Raw genomic sequence first — 26,261 nt, forward strand, 5'->3', positions numbered from 1 at the left:
AGTAAGGAGTGAACATCTTGGCCAAGGCTCAACTCTTGTGTCAGAAGAAACGTAGAAGAAAGATCAAAACTTAAAATTCAGTTGGTTTGGTGAGGGGCTCAGAGTAGAGCCGCTGCTCCTCCGCATCGAGAGGAGTCAGATGAGGTGGCTCGGGCATCTGATCAGGATGCCTCCTGGACGCCTCCCTGGTGAGGTGTTCTGGGCACGTCCAACCGGGAGGAGGCCCCGGGGAAGACCCAGGACACGCTGGAGGGACTATGTCTCTCGACTGGCCTGGGAACGCCTTGGGATTCTCCCGGAAGAGCTAGAAGAAGTGGCCGGGGAGAGGGAAGTCTGGGCATCTCTGCTCAAGCTGCTGCCCTCGCGACCCGACCTCGGATAAGCGGGAGACAATGGATGGATGGATGGATGGATGGTTTGGTGAGAATGTGAACCGACAGGAGGTGTCATCATTGGGTTGGTTTGGTCTCCAACGCTGCTCTTCTCATGTGATGATCTCTACCCGCCATCCTAATCTGATCATCTCCTCTTCTAATGACTTCAGGTTCCTCTTCTGATCTGCACTTATCTTATTACCTCTCACCCTGTGGAACAGATAGAAATTAAAACTTAAATCAAGCTTCATTCAAGGTTCATCTGACACCCAGGAATATCTTTCGAACATCACCTGCCCAGAACTGCTCACTTTTTAACACTCTTTAGCTAGTAGTCGAAGAGGATCCTGGGATCAGAGTGGCTCTGAAGCGTGAGGTACCTATGCTACGCTGTACAATTTGTTTTGTTTTTTTTCTTTAGAAATTGTTTTATTTATATAAAAGCAAAAGAGGTAAATAGGAAGTCTCTCCATCTCCCCATCAGTCTACTTCAGGGGTCTCCAACACGTCGCTCGCGAGCTACCCCTTTCCAAGTAGCTCGCCAAAAGGTTAATGAATCCTACATAAATTTGAAAACTTGATTAGTTAAATTAGGGGTGGGTGATCTTTCTAAAAAAAACATATCACGATCCTTTTAATACAAAATCATGATCCACAATCAGAATTTCAATCTATCTTTTCAATGTGGCATACACTTAAGAGAATATCCGGACTCAAACTCATCAAGACCTAAGTAACACTTTATTTTAAATATCAAACAAAGTTGAATTCAATTGTTCTCTCGTTCGCTAGCTAAGTGGAGTTAAGGAACACGCCCAGAGGCTGGCCCCTCCATTCGGCCCGCTCCATGTTTCTCGGATTCGCACAAATAAATCGGTACTCCAAGCGAACTATGATACATAGCAAAATCAACCGGAATATTAAGCAAATTATAGAAAAAAAAACGATCTAAATCCATTAAGAAGTTCTCTCGTAAAAAGCAGACAGACATACAGACATTGGATTTTATATATTATACATTAGTAAACCTTCAAAATAATGTGCAGTTAAAGTCTCAACAGCATTCTTAGAATTTCTGGAGCTTAGTAGAGCCAGATAACTATAAGAATCTTCACCAAGCAGCTTTGAAAATGTCTGCTTTGTTTGGATCTCCATACCTCAGTGAGTCTGACATGAATGTCATGAAATCAGAGTTCAGAACAAGACTGACAAATGAAAATTTAAAGGACTCCATAAGTGTGAACCTAAGTGACTACACTCCACCATACACCTGCCTCTCTTGTTGACTCCATGCAGTGCCAGTCATCTCACTAACTGAAAAACACATCACACATGTATCTGGACATGTGAATAAAGTGACACAGTGACATGGAACAAAATAACAAATGAATAAGTCATATCTGTGTATTTGGCATTGCATTGTTTTGTTTTGATAGCATTCACGTTTTAATTCAATAGTGTGAGATACACTAGAAAATGCATACAGACATACAAAATGCACTTGCAGGTGAACTAAAAATTTTTGGTGATGTTTTAACGCAAAATGTGAGTTGTGGACACCAACATTTTGTAAATGTTCAGGCAAAACAAGCTTAATCAGTTTGTTTAGGTTGAAATAAGCTATAAGAATAAACGTTAGAAAACATGAGTAGCTCTTGGCCATTTTCATTTTGTAAAAATAGCTCTCAGGGGAAAAAAGGTTGAAGACCCCTGGTCTACATGAACTCGATTTGCTGCAGTTGTCTCCATGATATCTTTGACTTTGTGATGAGCTCCATTTATTTCTAGCCTCACTCCACTACTGGTCACTGCTATTCAGTTTCATGTTTTCCTACGCCAGTGAAGTACATTACTAATGCACCTCCACTCCTGCTCACCACATTCTGCTAGTTCATGACCTTCTTCTTGATGTCTTTTGCCCCTATGGTTGTCCTGCTTTAAAATCTGTTTAAATTTGTTAACCCTTTCCTTCCCTTCCAGACCATTTGTCTCATTGGTATGTTCTCATTTCTGTCTTCGGCCCAGTTGTTCTTTCTCTCTCCAGATGTCTTTCTCTGTTTACTGTCACTGCTCTCATCTGACTGCAAGTCACCTTCTTATTTATTGTACAGGAATTTAGTCATGTCATGCCGATTTCCAACCCAATTGATCCAGACCAGCACTGCAGGAGGAACTGGAGCCTATTGATAGATGGAGAGAACTTTATTGGTCCCCAGGGAGAAATGTGTTTTTTTACAGAATCTCTTAAATACATAAATAGATAAGTAAATAAGTAACTAAATAAATACTTATACATACACACTAGAATGACTATAAAGCACAGAAAACTCAACAGAAAGGAAACTTTGGACTTAGCTGTGACAAGCCCAGTGAGGCATTCTGACGACATGCTGCTATTGGTATAAAGGGCCCCCCTGTGGCATTTCTTAACTAACCTCTGCTGAAATCCCAGTGTCTGCCATTTTCCTTGAGAATTTATTTGTGTTTAGTTTTTTCACATAATAGTTTCCTATACCACTAGCTGTTACCCAATCCCAAAGCATAAGAGATCCACCTCGTACTTAAAAGTTGTCAAGGTGTTATTTTCTTCAAATGATACCCATTTATATTTGTGGCCAAAGAAGTTGATTTTCGCTTCATTTGTCTGGAGTACTCAGTTCCAAAACACCTCTGTCTTATACAGATGTTATTTTCTGTGCATCATCGCACCTTTCTCAACTAAACCTGTCTGCTGGTTCCTTGCACTCTTGTGGGGTTTTGCTTTGACTTCAAGCACAGCATACTGGCTGCGGTTCTGTCTGCCAAGTTTCTTGTTCTCTATTGTTCCCTTTAACTGACATTTTGGACTGTGGAAAGTGATATCTTTTTATATAGCCGGTGATGCCCACTTATAGCCTCTCCCTACTTTGTAGACATCAGTTAGTTTCATTTTCAGACCTTCAGTCAGTTGCTCAGGAGAGCCCATGATTATTGAGTGCTGCACAATGTTTGAAGACTCGACGAATTTATTAGGCTCTGCTATTGTCAACTTTTAATGACAGTTCACACCTAATGAGCTACGTCAGACCAGACTAGCGACCTAACAAGTTCTGAGATCTTACAACTGAAAGGGGGCGCTTACTTCTTCAAATGCCTCATTTTATGTTTCACATTTTTAAAGTTCATGAAATACTGTAAATCATAACTGTACGGTAACATTAACAGATAATGGAGTAAAAGAATATTTTAGGATTTGCAGGCTTTTAGCAGGGCTAGAAAAATTAAGCAGCCTATACAGTAAATTGATATCTTTTATTTCACAAGATTTTAAAGTATGGTGGGATACAATCAACAGAAAACAAAGAAAGAAAAGTTTAAACTTATTAAATTGAAATCTTCTCTCATCTCCTGCTTATGTCTGTTTATTTCCCCACTGATTTCACAAGTGATGGTGCAGCCTGCCCTGTCCTGGGGCCTCATGTATAAACGGTGCGTACGCACAGAAATGTTGCGTACGAATGTTTCCACGCTCAAATCGCGATGTATAAAACCTAAACTTGGCATAAAGCCACGCACATTTCTACGGTACCTCATGCCCTGGCGTACACAATTTCTCCGCTCGGTTTCGCAGACTGGCAGCACCCAGCGTCAAAGCAGTGCTACTGTTCCTGTGTGGTCACCCTTTCTTTCTTAGATCCACATTCCTGACACGGCTTTATAAATACACTGAAACTAACTGCATATTGTTTATTAGTGTAATGCATCCGATTGTAATTAACCTGCAGTAATATAATGGTCCAGGGAATAGCCATAGTATTCTAAATACCATAACTGCTTTAGCGTTGTTACTCTCACTGCATCTTCTTCTTCTTTCAGCTGCTCCCGTTAAGGGTTGCCACAGCAGATTATCTTTTTCCATATTACTCTCACTGCACCACTCAGAGTATTTATATCACTGTATCTGAGTGGGGAATCACAGCAGCAGCTGATCGGAAAGAGAATTATCGGTATACAGCATGAAGCAGACGCTGCCTGAGCCACGGTAAAACGTTTCAGAGACTTTCCTGTACGAACTTCGCGGTTTACAAAAAGTTTCATCCCAAGAAGTATAAACGCACTAAATCAGTCCATCAAGTGCTCCTTGTGGAACTGTTTGGACTTATAAGTACAATCACCTCACTGTAAACTTGGGATACAGTATAATATTGCACAACCTGCGCCACTTTATAAAGCGCGTATTTACATATGATGACGATATCATTTTTAATATGAAATGCAGCAAAATAGGTTGATTATATTATACAGATAAAACTTTAACTTCATTTAAATAATCTGTATTGTTAATAATTAAATATGTGAGGACACGGTGCCGCAGCGCTAGCTAGTTCAGGGATTGTTCCTGCATTGTGTTGTATTCTTGCTCGTGCTGACACGACACTGGAAGGATAGACGGATAGAATAATTAAACATGTACTATGAAGATATTTCAATGTTCCTTAAAAGTTTTGAAGAATCGCCGTTCAAAGCTTACAGATGGCTTCACGTCTATTACAGAGCTGATTGTGTGGCGATTGGGTATTTGGAGAAAGAAAAGTAAGGACAGGAATTGGAGGTTAGTACGTTTGAAAGAGACAGTACTGCTGCGATAAATTATTTCATCGAAGGTCGCGCATGGCGCAGCAAGCCTCTTGCGTGAGACATGAACAAGCACTGCGCCACCGTGTTTCCATGTTTAATAACATGCTTTCATTCCTATCATCATGAAAAAGATATCACGTATACATCTCAGTATTTTAATTATTTAGAGAGCTGTAATATCACAAAAGTAATGGATTCTGTGTCCTGTCGGAAAAAAAGAAAGCCCGTTTAAGAAGCAGGTAGTGATTCACACACATAGAAGATCAAATACAGAACAAAGCATTTAATGTGCTACTTTAGTTACAATGGGATTTGAGAAACTAGTAAATTAAATGATTTTAAGATGAAGTTTAAGATGTTCTACTTTAATGGCAAAATAAACTACGTGATTAAAGTGGAAATTTCGAGATTAAAGTTGACATTTCGTGCTTTTTCCCCACCGTGTGCCTATTTTTTTTGTCTGTACCCTAATAAGCTTTCATATGACTCTCAGACGGTGGGCTACGACTCGCCTTTTCACGGCGACTTTGATATGTGATTTCTTTTTTATTTCGGGCACTGTGCGACTTTGTGAACTTAAACTTTCGAGTTTCTCTGACACTCTGTCACTCGATCAACTTCCTTTTGTTGATTATACCACTGTTTAAACCAACAAATAGTAGGTTTTTCCTTTGCCTCCACTTGGTATTCGCTGAAATTCTTATATTTTTCCCCCGTGCTTTTCCCATTGTCTTTTCACAGAAGGCTGAGCTTAAGGGCTATTTATATTGATTTTCATATTCAAAGAGGTGTAATTCTGGGAGGAGTTGGGGCGGGACAGAAGGCGCGTGCACGTGCGTTACTTTTCACGCTGATCGGGATTTATGTAGCGGAAGAACGTGGAAGTTTGCGTACATACAGATTCCTGCATCTGGATTTTTCTGTGCGTACGCACATTCACGCTTTTGTGCTTGCGCCATGTTATAGTGTGAGTTCTACGCACGCCGTTATGCATGAGGCCCCTGGTCTTTGGGGATACAAACACACTGTGATATTCTGTTATTTCTCTAACAGACTTTACTCACTCCAGTTTCTTTAATTTGCAGATGGGGTTCCTCAGCCCCTCACATAGTAGATGCACTCCTGAATCATCCAGTTTATTGAAATTCAGCTCCAGCTCAGTCAGGTTCGAGTGTCCAGTAGAGAGAACTGAGGAAAGAGCCTGACAACATCCAGAGGTGAGACCACATGACTCCAGCCTGTGGAGATTAGCAGAATGAGAAAAAGTGACATCAGAGGGAGTGAATGACAGTGACAAAAAGTGACAACAGAGGGGGTGACTGACAGTGTCAAAAAGTGGCAAGAGAGGGAGTGACTGAGAGTGAGAACAAGTAACCAGAGGAAGTGACTATGAGTGAGAAAAAGTGTCCACAAAGGGAGTCAGTGAGAGCGAGGAAAAAGTGACAACAGTGGGAGTGACTGACAGCGACAAAAATGGCAACAGAGTGATTGAGAGTGAGAAAAAGTGACAACAAAGGTAATGACTGAGAGTGAGAAAAAGTGACAACAGAGATAATAACTGAAAGTGAGAAAAAGTGACAACAGAGAGAATGACTGACGGTGAAGAAAAGTAACAACAGAGTGAGAAAAAGTGACAGCAGACGGAGTGACTGAGAATGATAAAAAGTGACAACAGAGGGAATGACTGACAGTGAAAAAAAGTGGCAACAGAGTCATTGAGAGTGAGAAAATGACAACAGAGGGAGTGACTGAGAGCGAGTGTTAGTATTTATGATGTTTATGTGAAAGAATAGCAATAAAAAAACTCAACAAATGTGACATTTCAGTCTGTCCTATAACACCTGCAGCTCAAATCTGACCTTTAATTCCACATGTCTTTAATGCCAACATTAGTATACCAGTTACATTTCATGAAATCAACATCCAGTCGATGTTTACTCACCAGAGTTTCTCTAATTTACAATTTGTATTCCTCAGCCCCTCACACAGCAGACTCACTCCTGAATCCTCCAGTTTATTGTATCCCAGCCACACTCCAGTCAGTTTGGAGTGTTTGGCAGAGAAAGCCACTGAGAGAGCAGAACAACATCCAGTGGTGAGATGACATGATGACAGACTGTAGAGACGAGAAGGGAGGAAGTGAAAACACACAGAGTTTTGCTTTCCATGTCACAAAGATCAAATAAAAAAACTAAAAACATCTGACAATGTAGGAGATGCTGCAGTCTGATCTGGAGTGACTACATTCAGTTTAAAATCTGATTTTTTATTCCATTTGTCCACAATCCTGACTTGGGGTGGGTAAAGTAGCCCAAAGTAGTGTTGAAGTAAAAGTAATGTTACCCTTAAAATAACAATCACATCAAAGAAAAAGTACTTGTCCAAAAATGTACTTATCAGGCCAAATAAACTACTCTGGTTACTTTGGTTTAAATTAGGCTTTTATGAACTGAAATTGTTTCATTCATATTACACAAATGTGATGTGAATTAGATGTGAATTTAATAAAGTACAGTATCTATCTATCTATCTATCTATCAAATCAACTTGTTTCTAACCTTACAAATCTCTTTAAAAAATTCACCCGTCTGCATTTCAGGCCACACAAAGTTTAAGTGCTGTCTTTAACTTGCAGCCTTATTCCCAGCCCTTAACTGAAAAATTGAATTGTGTTATTTTGCAAAAGTGTTGTGTTATTTTGTAATTATTATTGCATTTATTGCATTTTTCCTCTAAAGAGTGCTGCATTAATTTGGCAAAAGTACTGGTTTACTCTTCTATTACGATTGCGGTATTTCTCAAAGATCTTGCCTGCTTACCGCTGGTAACTTAACGTGGCAGAGAGGTGGGGCAGAGCCAGTGGTCCTGCCTCACCATGTCAGCTGGTCAGGCATGATTGGTGGTCTTGTCAGGGTCTGTATAGAGTTTACACATTCTCCCATAGTCCTGGCCTGCAAATGCCTAGGCTGGCATATGATTTGGGTGCATGAATGCCCCTGCCCACACACTGCATACCCCCACATCTCCCAGATCTGCATGACTGAAATCTAAACAGGATTGCCTCCACAGCTGGACACCTCTACCATTGTTCTGCACTCCTTCTCTTCCTTTCACTACTGCTGCTATCGGCTAACCCAATTAGAGCATAAAAATGGCGATCAAGAAGCCCCTCTGTTAAACTCCCTCATTGTAGGGGTCAATCAAATCATATTTTCCACAATGCGTGAATGAATGTGCCCAGTGGTGGACCTATGTTATTGAGGCCCTGAAGCGTGAACTGTTATGGGGACCCCTGCGCAACCAGCAGTGAGGACTGGATAACTACTGTTACCTTCTTTAAGGAGATTGTACCATGACAGATCACCACAAATTTTTAAAAATGTAATTGCTACATCTCAAATTTTGATTAAAATCACTCTACTGAATTATACTATATTATTATTTTTTAAAACCCACTTGCGTAGAGTTAGACACACCAAAATTTTTAAGCAACATGGATTAAAATCATGTGGTGGGCTGGCGCCATGCCTGGGGTTTGTTTCCTGCCTTGCGCCCTGTGTTGGCTGGGATTGGCTCCAGCAGACCCCCCCGTGACCCTGTAGTTAGGATATAGCGGGTTGGATAATGAATGGTAGGATGGACTAAAATCACATCTGGAGACCCTGAAGCTTACTTTCATAGTAGTAGTGTTTTGCATGAACTAGTTCAAAAGAGCGCATTCATTGATCAAGCTCATTTTTCTAAGAGCGGTGAACTTTACGTAATGTACTTGCAAGTGAAGAACTTGAACATGAGCGAGTTCAGTTTTATGTGACATTCTGGATCTGGTTTAAGTTCAAATTTGCCTTACCCTGTAATGTAGGGGTGGAGCCGAATCAGAATACGGTATTCGGATAAGCACAAATAGTGGATATTTACGAATATTTATTTCATACAAATTTATTGTCATTTATTTGTATTTGGAAAAAATAATGTAAAATTAAATAGGCGCTGTCTGTGTCTGCCTGCTTGTGCTTAAGTTGCACCCCCGCTGACACAAGCACGCGGTGAAGCTCCTCTTTCGCTTTTAGGAAAACGTTGGACTTCATGAGGCCACTTTATATTTTTCCGCGTTGGACACGCAATATGTGATGGGAATTTTGACCAGCAGCATAAGAGGTTAGTTCACATACGCTGGTTCTACAGTCACCATTTGTGTCACACAGTTGCAAGTAGGGCAATGATTTATATGTATACTTGCATCTATTTCATTTCTTTTTTGACCTGGAGGATATTAACATATACGGTTATATGTGTTTGCTGCTGGGTATAACTCAATAAACTGTATTTAGATAAAAAAAGTCTTCATAATTATTGCATTTTATTCAAGAACACTGTAATAGCCTAATACAGTGCATCCGGAAAGTATTCACAGCGCATCACTTTTTCCACATTTTGTTATGTTACAGCCTTATTCCAAAATGGATTAAATTCATTTTTTTCCTCAGAATTCTACACACAACACCCCATAATGACAACATGAAAAAAGTTTACTATAGATTTTTTCAAATTTATTAAAAATAAAAAAATTGAGAAAGCACATGTACATAATAGATAGATAGATAGATAGATAGATAGATAGATAGATAGATAGATAGATAGATAGATAGATAGATAGATAGATAGATAGATAGATAGATAGTGTGACAGACGACCGGCTATGGACTCCGGTCGTCACCCCCAGGTCGCTAGGAGGAGCCCTCCGGACAGCATATTTGTGCCCCGAGTTCCAGCAGGGCCTCATGGACTTTGTAGTGTTTTGACACAGCCCTGCTGGATACCTTGGGGGCCGCCAGGAGTTGCTGTAGGAGGGCTAGTGGGCTCTGGCATGCCCTATAACCCGGGAGTGCATCTCAGTCACGTGACTGGAAGAAGCGATGTGCTCCCGGGATGAAGAAAAGGACTGTTTGCCCTGACCCGGAAGGAAAACGGACTTGTGGGTTTGGCTTGGAGCCACTTCCGGGTCAGGGGCTATAAAAGGACTCTGGGAAGCCCAGAACACCGAGCTGAGCTGGGAGGTAGGGTGGCGACGTGTCTGGGAGAGGAGGAGAGTTATTGAGAGAATTGTTTATTGTTTAATGAGTGTGGAGTGGAGGGTGCTTGGTGCACTACTACTGTATAATAAAAAGAAATATTATTATACATTCACCTGGTCATCAGAGTGGTACCTGAGGGTTCGAGAGGTGGACACAAGCCTCAACTGCTACAATAGATAGATAGATAGATAGATACTTTATTAATCCCAGGTGGAAATTCACATACTCCAGCAGCAAAAAATATTAAATTAAAGAGTAATAAAAAATGCAGGTAAAAAACAGACAATAACTTGAATAATGTTCAACGTTTACCCCCTATGGTGGAATTGAAGAGTCGCATAGTTTGGGGGAGGAATGATCTTCTCAGTCTGTCAGTGGAGTAGGACAGTGAGAGCAGTCTGTCGCTGAAACTGCTCCTCTTTTCTGGAGATGACACTGTTTAATGGATGTAGTGGATTCTCCATAATTGATAGGAGCCTGCTAAGTGCCCGTTGCTCTGCTACGGATGTCAAACCGTCCAGCTCCATGCCAACAATAGAGCCTGCCTTCCTCACCAGTTTGTCCAGGCGTGAGGCATCCTTCTTCTTAATGCTGCCTCCCCAGCACACCACTGCATAGAAGAGGGCACTCGCCACAACCATCTGATAGAACATCTGCAGCCTCTTACTGCAGATGTTGAAGGATGCCAGTCTTCTAAGGAAGTACAGGCGGCTCTGTCCTTTCTTGCACAGAGAATCAGTATTGGCAATCCAGTCCAATTTATCGTCCAGCTGCACTCCCAGGTATTTATAGGTCTGCACCCTCTGCACACAGTCACCTCTGATGATCACGGGGTCCATGAGGGGCCTGGGTCTCCTAAAATCCACCACCAGTTCCTTGGTTTTGCTGGTGTTCAGTTGTAGGTGGTTTAAGTCGCACCATTTAACAAAGTGCTTGATGAGGTTTCTATACTCCTCCTCCTGCCCACTCCTGATGCAGCCCACGATAGCAGTGTCGTCAGCAAACTTTTGCACGTGGCAGGACTCCGAGTTATATTGGAAGTCCGATGTATATAGGCTGAATAGGACCGGAGAAAGTATAGTCCCCTGCGGCGCTCCTGTGTTGCTGACCACAATGTCAGATCTGCAATTCCCGAGACGCACATACTGAGGTCTGTTTGTAAGATAGTCCACAATCCATGCCACCAGGTATGAATCTACTCCCATCTCTGTCAGCTTGTCCCTAAGGAGCAGAGGTTGGATGGTGTTGAAGGCGCTAGAGAAGTCTAGAAACATAATTCTTACAGCGCCACTGCCTCTGTCCAAGTGGGAGAGGGATCGATGTAGCATATAGATGATGGCATCTTCCGCTCCCACCTTCTCCTGGTATGCGAACTGCAGAGGGTCGAGGGCGTGTTGGACCTGTGGCCTCAGGTGGTGAAGCAGCAGCCGCTCCATGGTCTTCATCACATGTGATGTTAGAGCGACAGGCCGGAAGTCATTCAGCTCACTAGGACGTGATACCTTTGGGACTGGGGTGATGCAAGATGTTTTCCAAAGCCTCGGGACTTTCCCCTGTTCCAGGCTCAGGTTGAAGATGCGCTGTAGAGGACCCCCTAGCTCTGATGCACAGACCTTCAGCAGTCATGGCGATACTCCATCTGGACCTGCTGCTTTGTTGGCACGAAGTTTCCTCAGCTCTCTGCTCACTTGCGCTGCTGTAATTGTGGGTGGGGATGTCTCTCCTATGTTGGTATCAGCAGAAGGATGTGTAGAGAGTGCAGTACTCCGAGGTGAGAGTGGGTTAGGGTGGTCAAACCTGTTAAAGAAGATGTTCATTTGGTTTGCTCTCTTCACGTCTCTCTCGATGGTGGTACCCCGCTTCGAGCTGCAGCCAGTGATGATCTTCATCCCATCCCACACTTCCTTCATGCTGTTGTTCTGCAACTTCTGCTCCAGCTTTCTCCTGTACTGCTCCTTCGCCGCCCTGAGCTGGACTCGGAGTTCCTTCTGCACGCGCTTGAGCTCATGCTGATCACCGTCTTTAAAGGCTCTTTTCTTCTGGTTCAAAAGGCCCTTGATGTCACTTGTAATCCATGGCTTGTTGTTAGCATAGCAGCGTACAGTTCTTACTGGAACTACAATGTCCGTACAGAAGTTGATGTAGTCAGTAGTGCAGTCAACAACCTCCTCAATGTTCTCACTATGTGATCCCTGCAGGATATCCCAGTCTGTAGTTCCAAAACATTGTCTCAGAGCATTCTCAGCCTCCGGGGTCCACTTCCTGAATGATCGTGTGGTTACAGGTAGGATTCTCACTTTTGGTTTGTAGTGAGGCTGAAGCAGAACCAGGTTATGATCTCCTTTCCCAAGCGCAGGCAGTGGGGTGGCACTGTATGCGTCTTTAACGTTTGCATACAGTAAATCAATAGTCTTATTTCCCCGGGTGTTGCAGTCCACATACTGGGAGAATGCAGGTAATGTTTTGTCCAGCGTCACATGGTTAAAGTCTCCAGCGATTAGCACAAGTGCCTCGGGGTGCTGCGTTTGTAACTTAGCAACAGCAGAATGGATGATGTCACTCGCTAGCTCCACGTCCGCCCGAGGAGGAATATACACGATGACAACAATGACATGTCCAAACTCTCTGGGCAAGTAATAGGGACGCAGACTTATGGCCAACAGTTCGATGTCCCTGCAGCAAGTGTAGATTTTGACTTTAACATGTCCATAGTTACACCACCGTGTATTAACATAGAGAGCGAGTCCTCCTCCTTTGTGCTTCCCACAGGTACTTGCGTCTCTGTCCGCTCTAACTGTGCTAAACCCGGGTAGCTCCACATTAGCATCTGGGATGGTGTTAGTTAGCCACGTTTCGCAGAAACACAACAAACTGCATTCTCTGTAGGTTCTGACATTTTTCACCAGCGCAGTCAGTTCGTCGATCTTATTTGAGATTGAGTTCACATTCCCCAGAATAACAGAAGGCACCGAAGGCTTAAAACGCCACTTTCTCGCAAGCCGCTTCATTTTTAGCTTAGTGCCGGCTCTGCTGCCACGATACCGCCTTCTTACCTCGTCAGGTAAATAGGGAACCACACCGATACTGGCATTTGTTCTCAGCGCTCGAAGTTGAGTACTTGAATAGGCGAGTCTCGGCGTGTAAAAATCCATGCCCATGTTGTAAAAGTAAGTGTGTCCAGGGAACAAATCCACATAAAATAAAGTAATAGGAGTGATCAATAAATAAAAATAGAAAAATAAAAGTAGAAAAATACACATACATATACAGTCATACACGGAGCTGCTGAAAAGGCTGCCACTCTCGGCGGCGCCGGATGTTATGGATATGTTATGTTATGTTAAGTATTAAGTATATGTTATGTTAAGTATTCACAGCCTTTGCCATGAAGCTCAAAATTGAGCTCAGGTGCATCCTGTTTCCCCTGATCATCCTTGAGATGTTTCTGCAGCTTAATTGGAGTCCACCTGTGGTAAATTCAGTTGATTGGACATGATTTGGAAAGGCACACACCTGTCTATATAAGGTCCCACAGTTGACAGTTCATGTCAGAGCACAAACCAAGCATGAAGTCAAAGGAATTTTCTGTAGACCTCCAAGACAGGATTGTCTCAAGGCACAAATCTGGGGAAGGTTACAGAAAAATTTCTGCTGCTTTGAAGGTCCCAATGAGCACAGTGGCCTCCATCATCCATAAGAGGAAGAAGTTCGAAACCACCAGGACTCTTCCTAGAGCTGGCCAGCCATCTAAACTGAGCGATCGGGGGAGAAGGGCCTTAGTCAGGGAGGTGACCAAGAACCTGATGGTCACTCTGTCAGAGCTCCAGAGGTCCTCTGTGGAGAGAGGAGAACCTTCCAGAAGGAAACCATCTCTGCAGGATTCCACCAATCAGGCCTGTATGGTAGAGTGGCCAGACGGAAGCCACTCCTTAGTAAAAGGCACACGGCAGCCCGCCAGGAGTTTGCCAAAAGGCACCTGAAGGACTCCCAGACCATGAGAAAGAAAATTCTCTGGTCTGATGAGACAAAGATTGAACTCTTTGGTGTGAATGCAGGGGACTGTACTTTCTCCGGTCCTGTTCAGCCTATATACATCGGACTTCCAATACAACTCGGAGTCCTGCCACATGCAAAAGTTCGCTGACAACACTGCTATCATGGGCTGCATCAGGAGTGGGCAGGAGGAGGAGTATAGGAACCTCATCAAGGACTTTGTTAAATGGTGCTACTCAAACCACCTACACCTGAACACCAGCAAAACCAAGGCGCTGGTGGTGGATTTTAGGAGACCCAGGCCCCTCATGGACCCTGTGATCGTCAGAGGTGACTGTGTGCAGAGGGTGCAGACCTATAAATACCTGGGAGTGCAGCTGGATGATAAATTGGACTGGACTGCCAATACTGATTCTCTGTGCAAGAAAGGACAGAGCCGGCTATACTTCCTTAGAAGACTGGCGTCCTTCAACATCTGCAATAAGATGCTGCAGATGTTCTAACAGACGGTTGTGGCGAGTGCCCTCTTCTACGCGGTGGTGTGCTGGGGAGGCAGCATTAAGAAAAAGGACGCCTCACGCCTGGACAAACTGGTGAGGAAAGCAGGCTCTATTGTAGGCATGGATCTGAAATGTTTGACATATGTGGGGGAGTGACGGGCGCTCAGCAGGCTCCTATCAATTATGGAGAATCCACTGCATCCAAAAAAACAGTGTCATCTCCAGACAGAGGAGCAGCTTCAGTGACAGACTGCTGTCACTGTCCTGCTCCACTGACAGACTAAGGAGATTGTTCCTCCCCCAAACTATGTGACTCTTCAGTTCCACCCGGGGGGTTTTAAATGTTAACATTATTCAAAGTTATTGTCGGTTTTTACCTGCATTTTTATTACTCTTTAATTTAATATTGTTTTTTGTATCAGTATTCTGCTGCTGGAGTATGTGAATTTCCCCTTGGGATTAATAAAGTATCTATCTATCTATCTGAATGCCAGGAGTCATGTTTGGAGGAAACAAGGCACCACTCATCACCAGGCCAATACCATCCCTACAATGAAGCATGGTGGTGGCAGCATCATGCTGTGGGGATGTTTTTCAGCGGCAGGGACTGGGAGACTAGTCAGGATAAAGGGAAAGATGACTGCAGCAATGTACAGAGACATCCTGGATGAAAACCTGCTCCAGAGCGCTCTTGACCTCAGACTGGGGCGACGGTTCATCTTTCAGCAGGCCAACGACCCTAAGCACACAGCCAAGATATCAAAGGAGTGGCTTCAGGACAACTCTGTGAATGTCCTTGAGTGGCCCAGCCAGAGCCCAGACTTGAATCCGATTGAACATCTCTGGAGGGATCTTAAAATGGCTGTGCACCGACGCTTCTCATCCAATCTGATGGAGCTTGAGAGGTGCTGCAAAGAGGAATGGGCAAAACTGGCCAAGGATAGGTGTGCCAAGCTTGTGGCATCATATTCAACAAGACTTGAGGCTGTAATTGCTGCCAAAGGTGCATCGACAAAGTATTGAGCAAAGGCTGTGAATACTTATGTACATGTGATTTCTCAGTTTTTTTATTTTTAATAAATTTGCAAAAATCTCAAGTAAACTTTTTTCATGTTGTTATTATGGGGTGTTGTGTGTAGAATTCTGAGGAAAAAAATGAATTTAATCCATTTTGGAATAAGGCTGTAACATAACAAAATGTGGAAAAAGTGATGCGCTGTGAATACTTTCCGGATGCATTGTATAAGGCATTCAGAAATTTAAAAAAGTAAACTCATGGGTCATTGTTTTCTCACTCCTTAAAAAATACAAAACAAACTGAACATGAACTAGTTCATAATTGAAATGGTCAACTATAAACGTGAATTTATTCATTTTAATCTGTGCGAGCTGAACTTTGAGCTATAGTTCTTGTGAGGTGTGAACTTGCACAACACTGCATAGTAGGTCCACCCCTGTTTCCTTTAAATGATATACGATGCAAAGCCAGTCATTTTGCCTAATTTACAATTAAAAGTGTATTCAAGAAGCAATTGAAGACCCATTTGTTTTGTGAATATCTGTCTAATTGAAAAGAAAAAAAAAACCTTGTGCTGCAAAACTTTATATTCTTGGCTACTTAAATGCAATTGCTTTATTGATTGTAAATATACAAGTTATTACATCTTTTCACTTGTGGCAATCGATGTTTGTTACCTGTACTATTGCAAATTCTGAACAAATGGGCCTTAGCCTGTTACTCGAGTATGTTTACCTCTTTTGTGAGTCGCTTTGGATAAAAGCATCTGCTAAGCAAATAAATGTAAATGTGCATGTAAAATAGATACACCCATGAATTAAATAACATATAGCACCCTCCATAATGTTTGGGACAAGGACATATTTTTCCTAATTTACCCCTCTGCTCCACAGTTTCAAATTATAAATCAAACAATTTAGATGTGATTATGCTGCACATTGCAGACTTTGTTGTCTACATGGAGAATAAGCTGGCGAGCTTGCTCTCCAACAGTTGAAAAGCAACCACTTATAGCCACATCCATCCATCCATCCATTTTCTAACCCGCTGAATCCAAACACAGGGTCACGGGGGTCTGCTGGAGCCAATCCCAGCCAACACAGGGCACAAGGCAGGAACCAATCCTGGGCAGGGTGCCAACCCACCGCAGGACACACACACAAACACACCCACACACCAAGCACACACTAGGGCCAATTTAGAATCGCCAATCCACCTAACCTGCATGTCTTTGGACTGTGGGAGGAAACCGGAGCGCCCAGAGGAAACCCACGCAGACACGGGGAGAACATGCAAACTCCACGCAGGGAGGACCCGGGAAGCGAACCCAGGTCCCCAGGTCTCCCAACTGCGAGGCAGCAGCGCTACCCACTGCGCCACTGTGCCGCCCTTATAGCCACATATATTCATAAATTGGAGTTATAATTCAAGTATGTTGCAATTTTAATGTATTTTGTTGCACAAAGATGACAATGCGTGGCATGGCTGAATTTAAAGTCAGGGTTGTTCACTAGAGCTACTTGGTAATTCCTCCATGACTCTAATATACTAACTACATAGCTGGATCTTCCAGAAGAATGGGTAGAACGTTTGTGATCTTCTATTCCTTAAACTTTAGTCAAAGCTGCCGATTTTCTAACATGAACTGGGATTTTTGAGACTAACATCCAGTTATTGCCAATGAAATTCAAACAAATAATTAGCTGAAGAATGATGAGGCTTCACTATATGTCTGTCAGTACAAGAAGGGAAATCTGCTACTGGTAGCTGAAAACAACCAAGGAAATGGACAGAATAAGTCAACTGACAGAGAAGAGTTCTTTGCAGGGGAAACATTAAATATGAAATGTAAAGGTAATGAGGGTGAGAGAAATGTAATAGAGCAAAAAAATTTGGGTGTGAACGTTAGTAGGCTTTGCACCCTAGGAACCAAGTTCCCTGATTATTCTCTAACATCTCAGTAATTATCTTTCTGATCATAAAATTAGTCATTACAATAGCAATTGATGAGAAGAATCATCATTAATTTTAGAATTATGGTATTTGATGGTTCCTCTCGAGTGCCTCTTTCTCTTGCACGATTTGGCTCTAAAACTAATCAGCACATTGTCATCTCATAACAGGCTTAATTTTTGAGTTTGGTGTTTTTCTGTCCAGCCGTTTTAGCTCTAGACCATCCTCAAGAAACTGTGATACACACACATATACACCCATCATCAAGATATCTATTGTTTCGGTATGAGGGGACCCTAAACCGCAGAGATCCATCGAAAACCAGAGATCAACATTTTTGACAAATGTAAAGCTTTCGCTCTTCCCCCCTAGACGAGAGGTTATGGTGGGGTAGGGCACAAAGCAAAATAATTTTTTGGTTTCCAATTGTATTTGAATAAAAGGAGAAACTACCAAATGTCAAAAACTACTCTGAAAATTAGAAGTTAGCATTTACTCACCCTAGTTGTTGTAATTTACAGTTTGGGTTCCTCAGCCCCTCACACAGCAGATACACTCCAGAGTCCTCCAGTTTATTTTTTGCCAGCCACAGTTCAGTCAGGTTTAAGTGTTCAGCAGAGAGAGCCGAGGAGAGGGCCGAACAACATCCAGAGGTGAGACCACACGATGACAGACTGTAGAGATCAGGAGAGCAGACGAGTTTTAATGGAAGCACACATGCACACTCACGAACACACTGCGTTTACTCACTTGATTGTCTCCAATTTACAGTCTTTGTTCTTCAGCCCCTCACACAGCAGACACATTCCTGAGTCCCCCAGGTTATTTTCTCTTAGATTCAGTCCAATCAGACGTGAGTGTCCAGTAGAGAGAGCTGAAGAGAGAGTCTCACAAGATCCAGACATGAGACCACAAGACCGCAGACTGTAGGGATGAAGAAAGAAGAACAGAGGGCATGGTGAGATCCTGACAGACTCACACACACTCATGTGTGTACACACCCACACACACATGCTATTTACTCACTTCACTGTCTTTAATTTACAGTTTGGGTTCTTCAGCCCCTCACACAACTGGCATACTCCTGAATCCCCTATTTTATTATCTCTCAGGTACAGCGCAGTCAGACATGAGTGTCGAGAAGACAGAGCCGCAGACAGTGCTGCACCACACCCAGAGGTGAGACCACATGATGGCAACCTGTAGAGATGAGTAGAGATGAAATGATGACACAGACAGACAGGTGGACAGAGTGTCTTATTTATTAATTCAATATAGTTTAAAGCTCTGAAGTTGTCTTGTCTCTGCAATAAACAGTCATAGAGCTAATGATTACACATCTGCCACAGTGGAGGTGCTGTATCAAAGATTACACCCTTCTTGTGTCTGCTGCACTGGCTCAAGTTGTGGTTGTTTACATGGCCAAAGGCTATTTTTTGATTACTGGTACTCTTTCTATATTTGCTAATTACGTGTATGTCAATTTGTCAACCTTCATACACATTATCAGGAATCTGAATGACCCCCTCCGACTGTCCATCACTGTTGACCAGGTGAAGACAGAACTATGAAGACTGCACACTGGCAAATCCCTTGGTCCTGATGTCATTCGTGTTAAGGTGCACAAGTCTGTTATGTTTCATTTCTTACCACAAATGCAATGCAGGTTTACAGGGCACTCTGTCCAGTTATAGGTCAGGTTAGGTTAGGTTGTTGCTCCCACAACACTGCGAAACTCCTTGAGATCCCAGTTGGCAACCCACCAGGCAGACACGTGGTCCAGTTCCACCCCTCTGGAAATAGCTGTGTATTTGTTGCAGCCAGTGTTACGTGCGGATCTCCTTGGCCTGGTCCAGCTGCTTGGGTCCTCAGCCGGATCACCCTTGGGGAATTGCACCACATGGCACTGTAGTGCCGTATCTGATGCTCCCTCACAATGCAGGTAATGTACCTCATTCAGAACTCCATGAGCAACTGCTCATTGGACACAAAGTCAAACCTGCAGGACTCTCCAAAGAAACACAGTACCAAAGGAGTCCAGTCTTCATTTCAGGTCACTGGATAACATTCATGTCTCGTAACCATATAGCAAGATAGGAAGCACCAGGACCCTAAAGACTTGGACCTTCATCCTTTTGCATAAATATCAGGAGTGCCACACACCCCTTTCCAGCGACCTCATGAGCCCCTCATGCTCTCCCAGTACGTCTACTTACTTTGTAGGAAGAGTCACCAGAGACATGAATGTCACTGCCGAAGAAGTAAACTTCTCTACGAGGTCGACACCCCCTCCATGGACAGACACACTGCTGATGGCTGTGCCCAAGAGGTCATTAAAGGCCTGGATGTTGGTTTTTATCCAGGACACTCACAAGCCCACACACTCAGACTCCCCTCTCAGTCTCTCAAGAGCCCTGATCAGAGCCTCCATTGACTCCACGAAGATCACAGCATTGTCTGCAAAGTGAAGATCAGTGAATCTTTCTTCACCAACAGATGCCCCACCGCCGCTGGACCCTACGACCTTGCCTAACACCCAGCCCATGCAAGCATTGAACAGAGTAGGAGTAAGAACACATCCTTAATGAACCCCAGAATCAACTGAGAAAAACACACAGAGGTTTTGCCTCCACTCTGCACAGCACTCACAGTACCAGTGTACAGGCCGGCCATGACATCCAGCAACTTCAGGGGGATCCCGCAAAGTCTCAGGATGTCCCACAGGGCAAATTTTCGTAAAGCATTCAACTCGGCTAATCGAGTTGATCGAGTTGCCCAATTACACTTCCAAAGAACTGTAATTTTAGGATATGGAATGATTATAAACCTGTCATAATGAACACAGGTTTTTGTTATCTCAATAACCAGTTTGAATAATTTCTGGAGCTATTAATTTTTTTTTGTTTGGCTTAAAATGTTTATCAATTTGTTTACTTACGCCATTTTTTTTTGGATTTGATGTGGTCATAGCCATTTTGTGTCAGTGCTTGCATGGCCACAGCTCTCTTTGTTATTGTCATTACCTGATGTGACACTTTATGTCTTTCCTGCCCACCTATTTAAAATGGCTGCACATTGCCATGCAACAAACTTTGAAATTACTTAGGGATTGCTTCTTGTTAGTTTGACTTTTCAGCTTCTGCTCTAGACCATTTTACTACTGATTTAGAAAATCAATTCTGGTTTTAGGCACAAGAGAGTTTGCTCCCTTGTTTATGAACTCAGCCATGATTTTTGATTGCTCCTTTGAATTCAGTTAATCTCCTGGTCCACTCATTCATTGCTTTCCAAGTGTATCATTTTTTCATTCTAAAATATACCCTAATGGGAAGTAGAATAAGTGTGATGAACAATCCTAAATTGAATGATTTGAAGGTTGGAGTTCTTAGATGTAAAGAAAATACTACTAAAAATTGTTTTCCAAGTGTACCAATTTTTTCATTCCACAATGTACCCTACACCTGTAACCTTAACACCTCATATCTAGGGCTGTAGTACTTGAGCCCGGACTTGACAAGTTCTCTCTATTGTGTTGGACTTGAGGGGATTGATACTTGGACTTGGCTATTGACTTAGTGAAATATGATGTTCAATTTCAAGTTACGTCCAGCTGCCTTATTTAAATTTATATTTATTTGTATTTTTTGTTTTGTTTTTTTTGGCTCAGCATTCAAGGTATGTTCATTACAGAATTTCAGGTCTGTGATCGCTGTGCTTAATTTATTTCTGCACTTTCACTGCTCTTTTTGCTGTTGAATATAACCAGTAACAAGCTTGAGAATTCTCTTTAATTTTTTGGAATTTTTACTCTCGTCATTTTCTAATAAATTCATACATTGCCTTTCATGGATACCATTGTTCACCAGAAGAACTGGTCACACACAAACACTCATCCTTGTGTCTAATCTTTATGAGAACAAGAAAACATAAAGAAAATACTACTAGTGGGGGTATGAGGGAAGGTCCCATTGCCAAAAAGAGAGAATTGGTAAAGGTCAATGTGAGGCGTATGGTGGCAACACAGGTTGCGAGGTAGAGGGTAGAGAGTTATACAAATTGTGAAATGGATGGGAAGGAAGAGTGGAAAATATGGAAACATTTCAAGTTTTGAGAACAGACCTTAGTTGTAGATATAAGAAATTTGGGGATTCCAAACTCGGATCTCTGAAACTGGAATGTCCAGAGCCTAGAATCATTAAAAATGAGGTAAGCTCTAGAAGTTAATTATAAGATTCCTGGGAGGCAAAAAAACAACATGTGGAAATGAGCAAAAGGTGAGCGTTCCATGGGAGTTGCACTAGCTTGGGCCCATCCAGCACCAAGTGTCATGTGATCCTAGCACACACAGAATTTATTGATGGCCACGTCCCAGCATTCTCATGACATTCAGAACTCATATAATTTATCATCAACTAATCATTATGCAGAACATTTTGTGTTTTAACTTAAGTACCCCACCGTAATTAACAGATTTCTGCTGTTAATACTGTATGACGATTAGGAAAGGGAAACGTGTTTCACAATGCATCATACGTAAATAAACCATTCACACTAAATAACTAATCTCACTTAGCATTGTGTTCATAAGTATTGTACGTAAAATGCAAATGAAATGATCCAGAAATCATTTTTATATCAACTTTATATAGTTATAACAATTCCTATTTTTTTCCTGCATTCTCCTTGTAGCTTTTCTGGGCTTTATTTTTTGCAGATATTTATCTTAGAACAGATAAGATAATTGTTAAATAAAACCCATTATTGTTACAAAGTGGGTCTGTATTTAATTTTTCATGATTTTACGGTTAAGACTTTTTCTTATTTACTTGGGATACGTAGATTTCATTTTAAATATTAGGTTTTTGATTTAAGCTACTGTGTAAGTTGTTGAATTATTTTTGTGCTGGTCTCACGCCAGTTTGTTTTATTCATGGCCACTGTTGTTTTGTCCACCTTTTACCATATCAGTACTAGATATAACAACCAGAAATGCTTGGTGTGTGACGCCACCATCACAAAAGTCTAAAAGTCAAAGCTGTGCATTTGCTGGTATCTGAGATTGGATGATCCTTTAAAAAAGCAACCGCATGATTAGCTTTGTTAGTTACTTCATGGATAAAAGACCTGAGAGATTTGTTTGTTTACTTCAGGTTGGGATTTAGTTTTGGGCTTGCAGACAAACTACTTTGATTCTCTCCTTTAAACATGGATTTGATCTTTGACTATGTCTCGTCACATAGTGGCTTGTGGCAACCGATTTAAAAGGACACATGATACTTGAGAGTAAGTTGCACCTTCTATAACTCTGATTTCTATTCCTGTTCCCAACACAGAGGGAGTCCTCCCAATACTGGCATCACGTCTGGGTTCACATTGCCCCCTCCCTTCTGGTATAGACAGGATTAAGGAAGACAGAGAAAGGAAGTCACTGTCAGTTGGCAAACCGTATTTCTGAGGATCATATCATTCATCTCATTGTCTTAAGAGACACGCAGAGAAGCTCTGAATACTCAAAGCATACTTATTTTAAAAAGTACTGGGGTCCCATATCTTTTTCTTCTTTGTCCTTATTACAGTTTCTTCCTTCAATTTCTTTCCTTAAAAAGATGATATTTGTTTCATCCTAGCGGAACAACTATGTTTACTTACGCCAGTTCTTCTAATTTACAGTTTGGTCTTCTCATCCCGTCACACAGCAGACACAATCCGGAATCCTCCAGTGTATTGTATCCCAGCTGCAGCTCAGTCAGACGTGAGTGTTCAGCAGAGAGCAACAAGAAGAGTGCCTCACAATATTCGGCGGTGAGACGGCTTCCCTCCATCCTGAAGAGAGAAGGAGAGAGGATGCAAAAAGAGTTAGTCGTAGACAGATGTGTTTTTTTGGTAAATCATCAGTCTTGTCAAATTAGAATCCGAACTATAAGAGATGATAGAGGAGGCCTGTTGCTGAATGAAGAAAACCCAAGGGTAGTATTTGGGATGGAGTTGCAAATGAAGGGATAGTACCAAAAATAAGGAGGGAGGAAGTAAAGCAGGCACTGAAAAGAATGAAGAATGAAAAGGCAACAGGACCAGATGTAATACCAGCAGAAGAGTTTAGGAGAAGTGGAAGTAGATGTGTTGTGATGCCGTGCCAAGAGGTCTGGAAGTGCATGAGAGATAAAGAAGTACTAGAGAAGTATATGAGGATTGTCCAGCATGTGTATGAGGAAGAAAGGACTCGGGTTTAAAGCAGTTTTGGTGTAGTAAACAAGACCCCAGTTAGAGTAGTCCAAGGAGTCTTTTTGAAGTCCTTAGCTCTTTGATCTGGTTAAGGATGTGTTGAGCCTTGGGATAAAAGGTAAATCCTCCTGGTGACTGCTTTTTGCTGATGACATTGTGTTGTGTAGAACCAGAAAAAAAGGAAGTAGAGAGGAAGTTGGAAGAATGGAGAAAGCCTTGGAAGATAGGGGGTTGAAGATAAATAGGAAAAGCAATATATGAGATTTAATGATGATCAGGATACAAAGGTTACCCTGCAGGGAGAGCTACAGAAAACAGTGGATAAATTTAAGTATCTAAGATCAGTGATAGTACAAGATGGAAAACTAGATGCAGAGATAGCTCATAGAGTACATAGTTGGTGGAACAATTAGATGAAGGTATCTGTGGTATTGTGTGATCAAGAATTAAGGCGAAAATTAAGGGTAAGATTTTTAAGAAGGTGGTAAGACCAACAATGATATATGGAGCTGAGATATGGGCAGTAAAGGGAGTGTAGGAGAAGATGCTGGATGTGACAAAAATGAGAATGTTGATTTGGATGTGTGGAGTTACAAAAAAGGACAGAATAAGATATGAGACAGTCAGAGGTACAACAAAACTGGGGCAAACATCTAAGAAAGTTCAGGACAGTAAGTTGGAGTGGTATGGGCATGTGACGAGGAGACACAATGAAGATGGGGACAAAAGAGTAATGGAAACGGTAGTACAGGATAGGATGCAAGGGAAGCCAAAGCAGAGGATGATGCATAAAGTAAAAGAAAATCTAAAGCAAAAGGGCTTGACTGAGGAAGAGAATGCAAGACCAAGCTGTTTGGAGAAGGATAATCGAGCACATCAACTCCTTATAGAAGTAGGAACAGATGAAGAGGAAGAAGAGGAGGTAATAAAAGTAGGGGAAGACAAAGCAGGGGAGGCCAAAGCAGAAGTGGATGGATTGAGTAGAGGAGGACCTGAAGGAAAATGGTCTGATTGGGGAGGAAGTGCAGGACCAAGCTATATCTAGAAGGCTGGTCAAACACATTGACCTCATATAAAGAAGAAGAATCTATTAAAATGTAACAAGCTGTTTAAATCTAACAAGCTGTTTAAATCTGCTGGGGACACTAAAGCAGCACATTTGGCAAATAACGTTGCATTATCAAAATCATCACAGGCATACCTAGACATAATCAAGGGCTTGGTAGATACTGTATGTTGTAGTTGATGTTTAATGGCAATTTATATCGCCTTTTAAGCATGGAAAGTAAATCCAGTTATGCAATACTTGAAAATACAGATTATGAAAAGGAAATAGGAGTTGCAGTGGATTCATCAGTCTCACCAACATTGTAGAGAGTGATGAAGTGAGCTAAAAAGACTCTTAGATTACATAGTACAATGTGTCAAGTACAAATCAAAGGAAGCAAAGCTTGCCCAAGTCTGTGTGGTAAGAGCTACAAGAAAAGATTAAATTTGTTGAAATACTTAGTCTAAGCCATCAAAAAATATTATCTGACATAAAAGAAGGGTTTAAAATTATGAATGAGACCTTTAACAAAAGCTCCAGGGCATGGGTAATTAAGGTCAAGAATAAACAATTAAAACAAGTGCTGCTTCAATCTTCCACCATGAAAGAATTCCATTCGAAATTACGAATTTAGGGACTCTAAACAAATGTATTCATTGAGAGTAAAACTAAACTTAAAAAGGGTTTTATTACTCACATGACACGTCTACAGCAGATGAGACCTGGTTTCATTCTCTCAATGCACTCTGCAGTGAAATTTGTGTCTGATAGGTCAAGTTCTTGAAGTTCACCACAGCAGCTGATGACAGAGTCCAGCACAACACAATCCAGAGGAGATAAAGTTACCCCACTGAAGTTCATCTTTAAATCCTTCCCTATGGCATCTCTGATTAAGTTCTGATTCTGGCTCTCATAGAGCCACTGGCACACTCGCAGAGCTTCTCTTTTATTTCCACCCTGAATAGCCCTTACAGCTTTCTGCTTTATCCATTTCAATATCTGCTTTGCATTCTTCATCTTAAATTTCCCCATGATTCCCTCCAGTTTTTTAAACACATCATACCTGGCAAGTCCTGCCAAGAATCGAGTGAAAATCTCAAATCGTCCATCTTCACATGAATCAAGCTTCCTAAGCATCTCCTCGACAGCCACTGACGAGTCAAGATAGAAGAAGCAGGCAGCCATGAACTTCTGCAGGGTGAGGTGGAAGAATGTGTATGTTGTATGCCCTAAAGTGCTTTCTTCCTGCAAAATTTCTTTGAGAAACCCAGAGAGAAACGGTGAGGGCAGGAGTGGCTTGAGACCAAAGGTAGACATCTCAGAGTGTTCGTAAAAAACAAGCTTCTTGTTGACAATCCCATAATAAGCCATCTTTCCCAGTTTTACCAAAATTCCTTGCTGGTCCTCAGCTTCTCGCTTGTGATTGGTGAGAATGTTCTGAAGAAACATTACAAAGAGCTC

The 26,261-nt window shown here is 42.0% G+C and overlaps 1 protein-coding gene across 1 annotated transcript; it reads right to left on the reverse strand.

Annotated features, from left to right (window-relative positions):
* Positions 1-419: 419 nt before the first annotated feature.
* Positions 420-26,249, reverse strand: LOC114666157 (ribonuclease inhibitor-like). Its single transcript, XM_028820908.2, has 8 exons — positions 25,498-26,249; positions 23,180-23,353; positions 18,557-18,730; positions 18,281-18,454; positions 18,031-18,204; positions 6,934-7,107; positions 6,056-6,229; positions 420-584 (listed from the first exon to the last, which is right to left on the reverse strand). Exons 1-8 carry the CDS (start codon positions 26,247-26,249, stop codon positions 485-487), a joined length of 1,896 nt encoding a protein of 631 aa, XP_028676741.1. The 3' UTR covers positions 420-484.
* Positions 26,250-26,261: the final 12 nt, after the last annotated feature.

This window comes from Erpetoichthys calabaricus, chromosome 1, assembly GCF_900747795.2.
Source record: "Erpetoichthys calabaricus chromosome 1, fErpCal1.3, whole genome shotgun sequence".
Classification (NCBI taxonomy): Eukaryota; Metazoa; Chordata; class Cladistia; order Polypteriformes; family Polypteridae; genus Erpetoichthys; species Erpetoichthys calabaricus.

Bases quoted from the DNA above. Each gene is read 5' to 3' on its own strand.
- LOC114666157 (XM_028820908.2), bottom strand. From the start codon at position 26,249: ATGTTTCTTCAGAACATTCTCACCAATCACAAGCGAGAAGCTGAGGAC. The intron at 23,354-25,497 runs GTGAGTAATAAA...TTCTCTCTTCAG, and splicing joins ATCTGCTGTAGACGTGTCAT to GATGGAGGGAAGCCGTCTCA. The intron at 18,205-18,280 runs GTGAGTAAACGC...TGATCTCTACAG, and splicing joins TGTAAATTGGAGACAATCAA to TCTGTCATCGTGTGGTCTCA.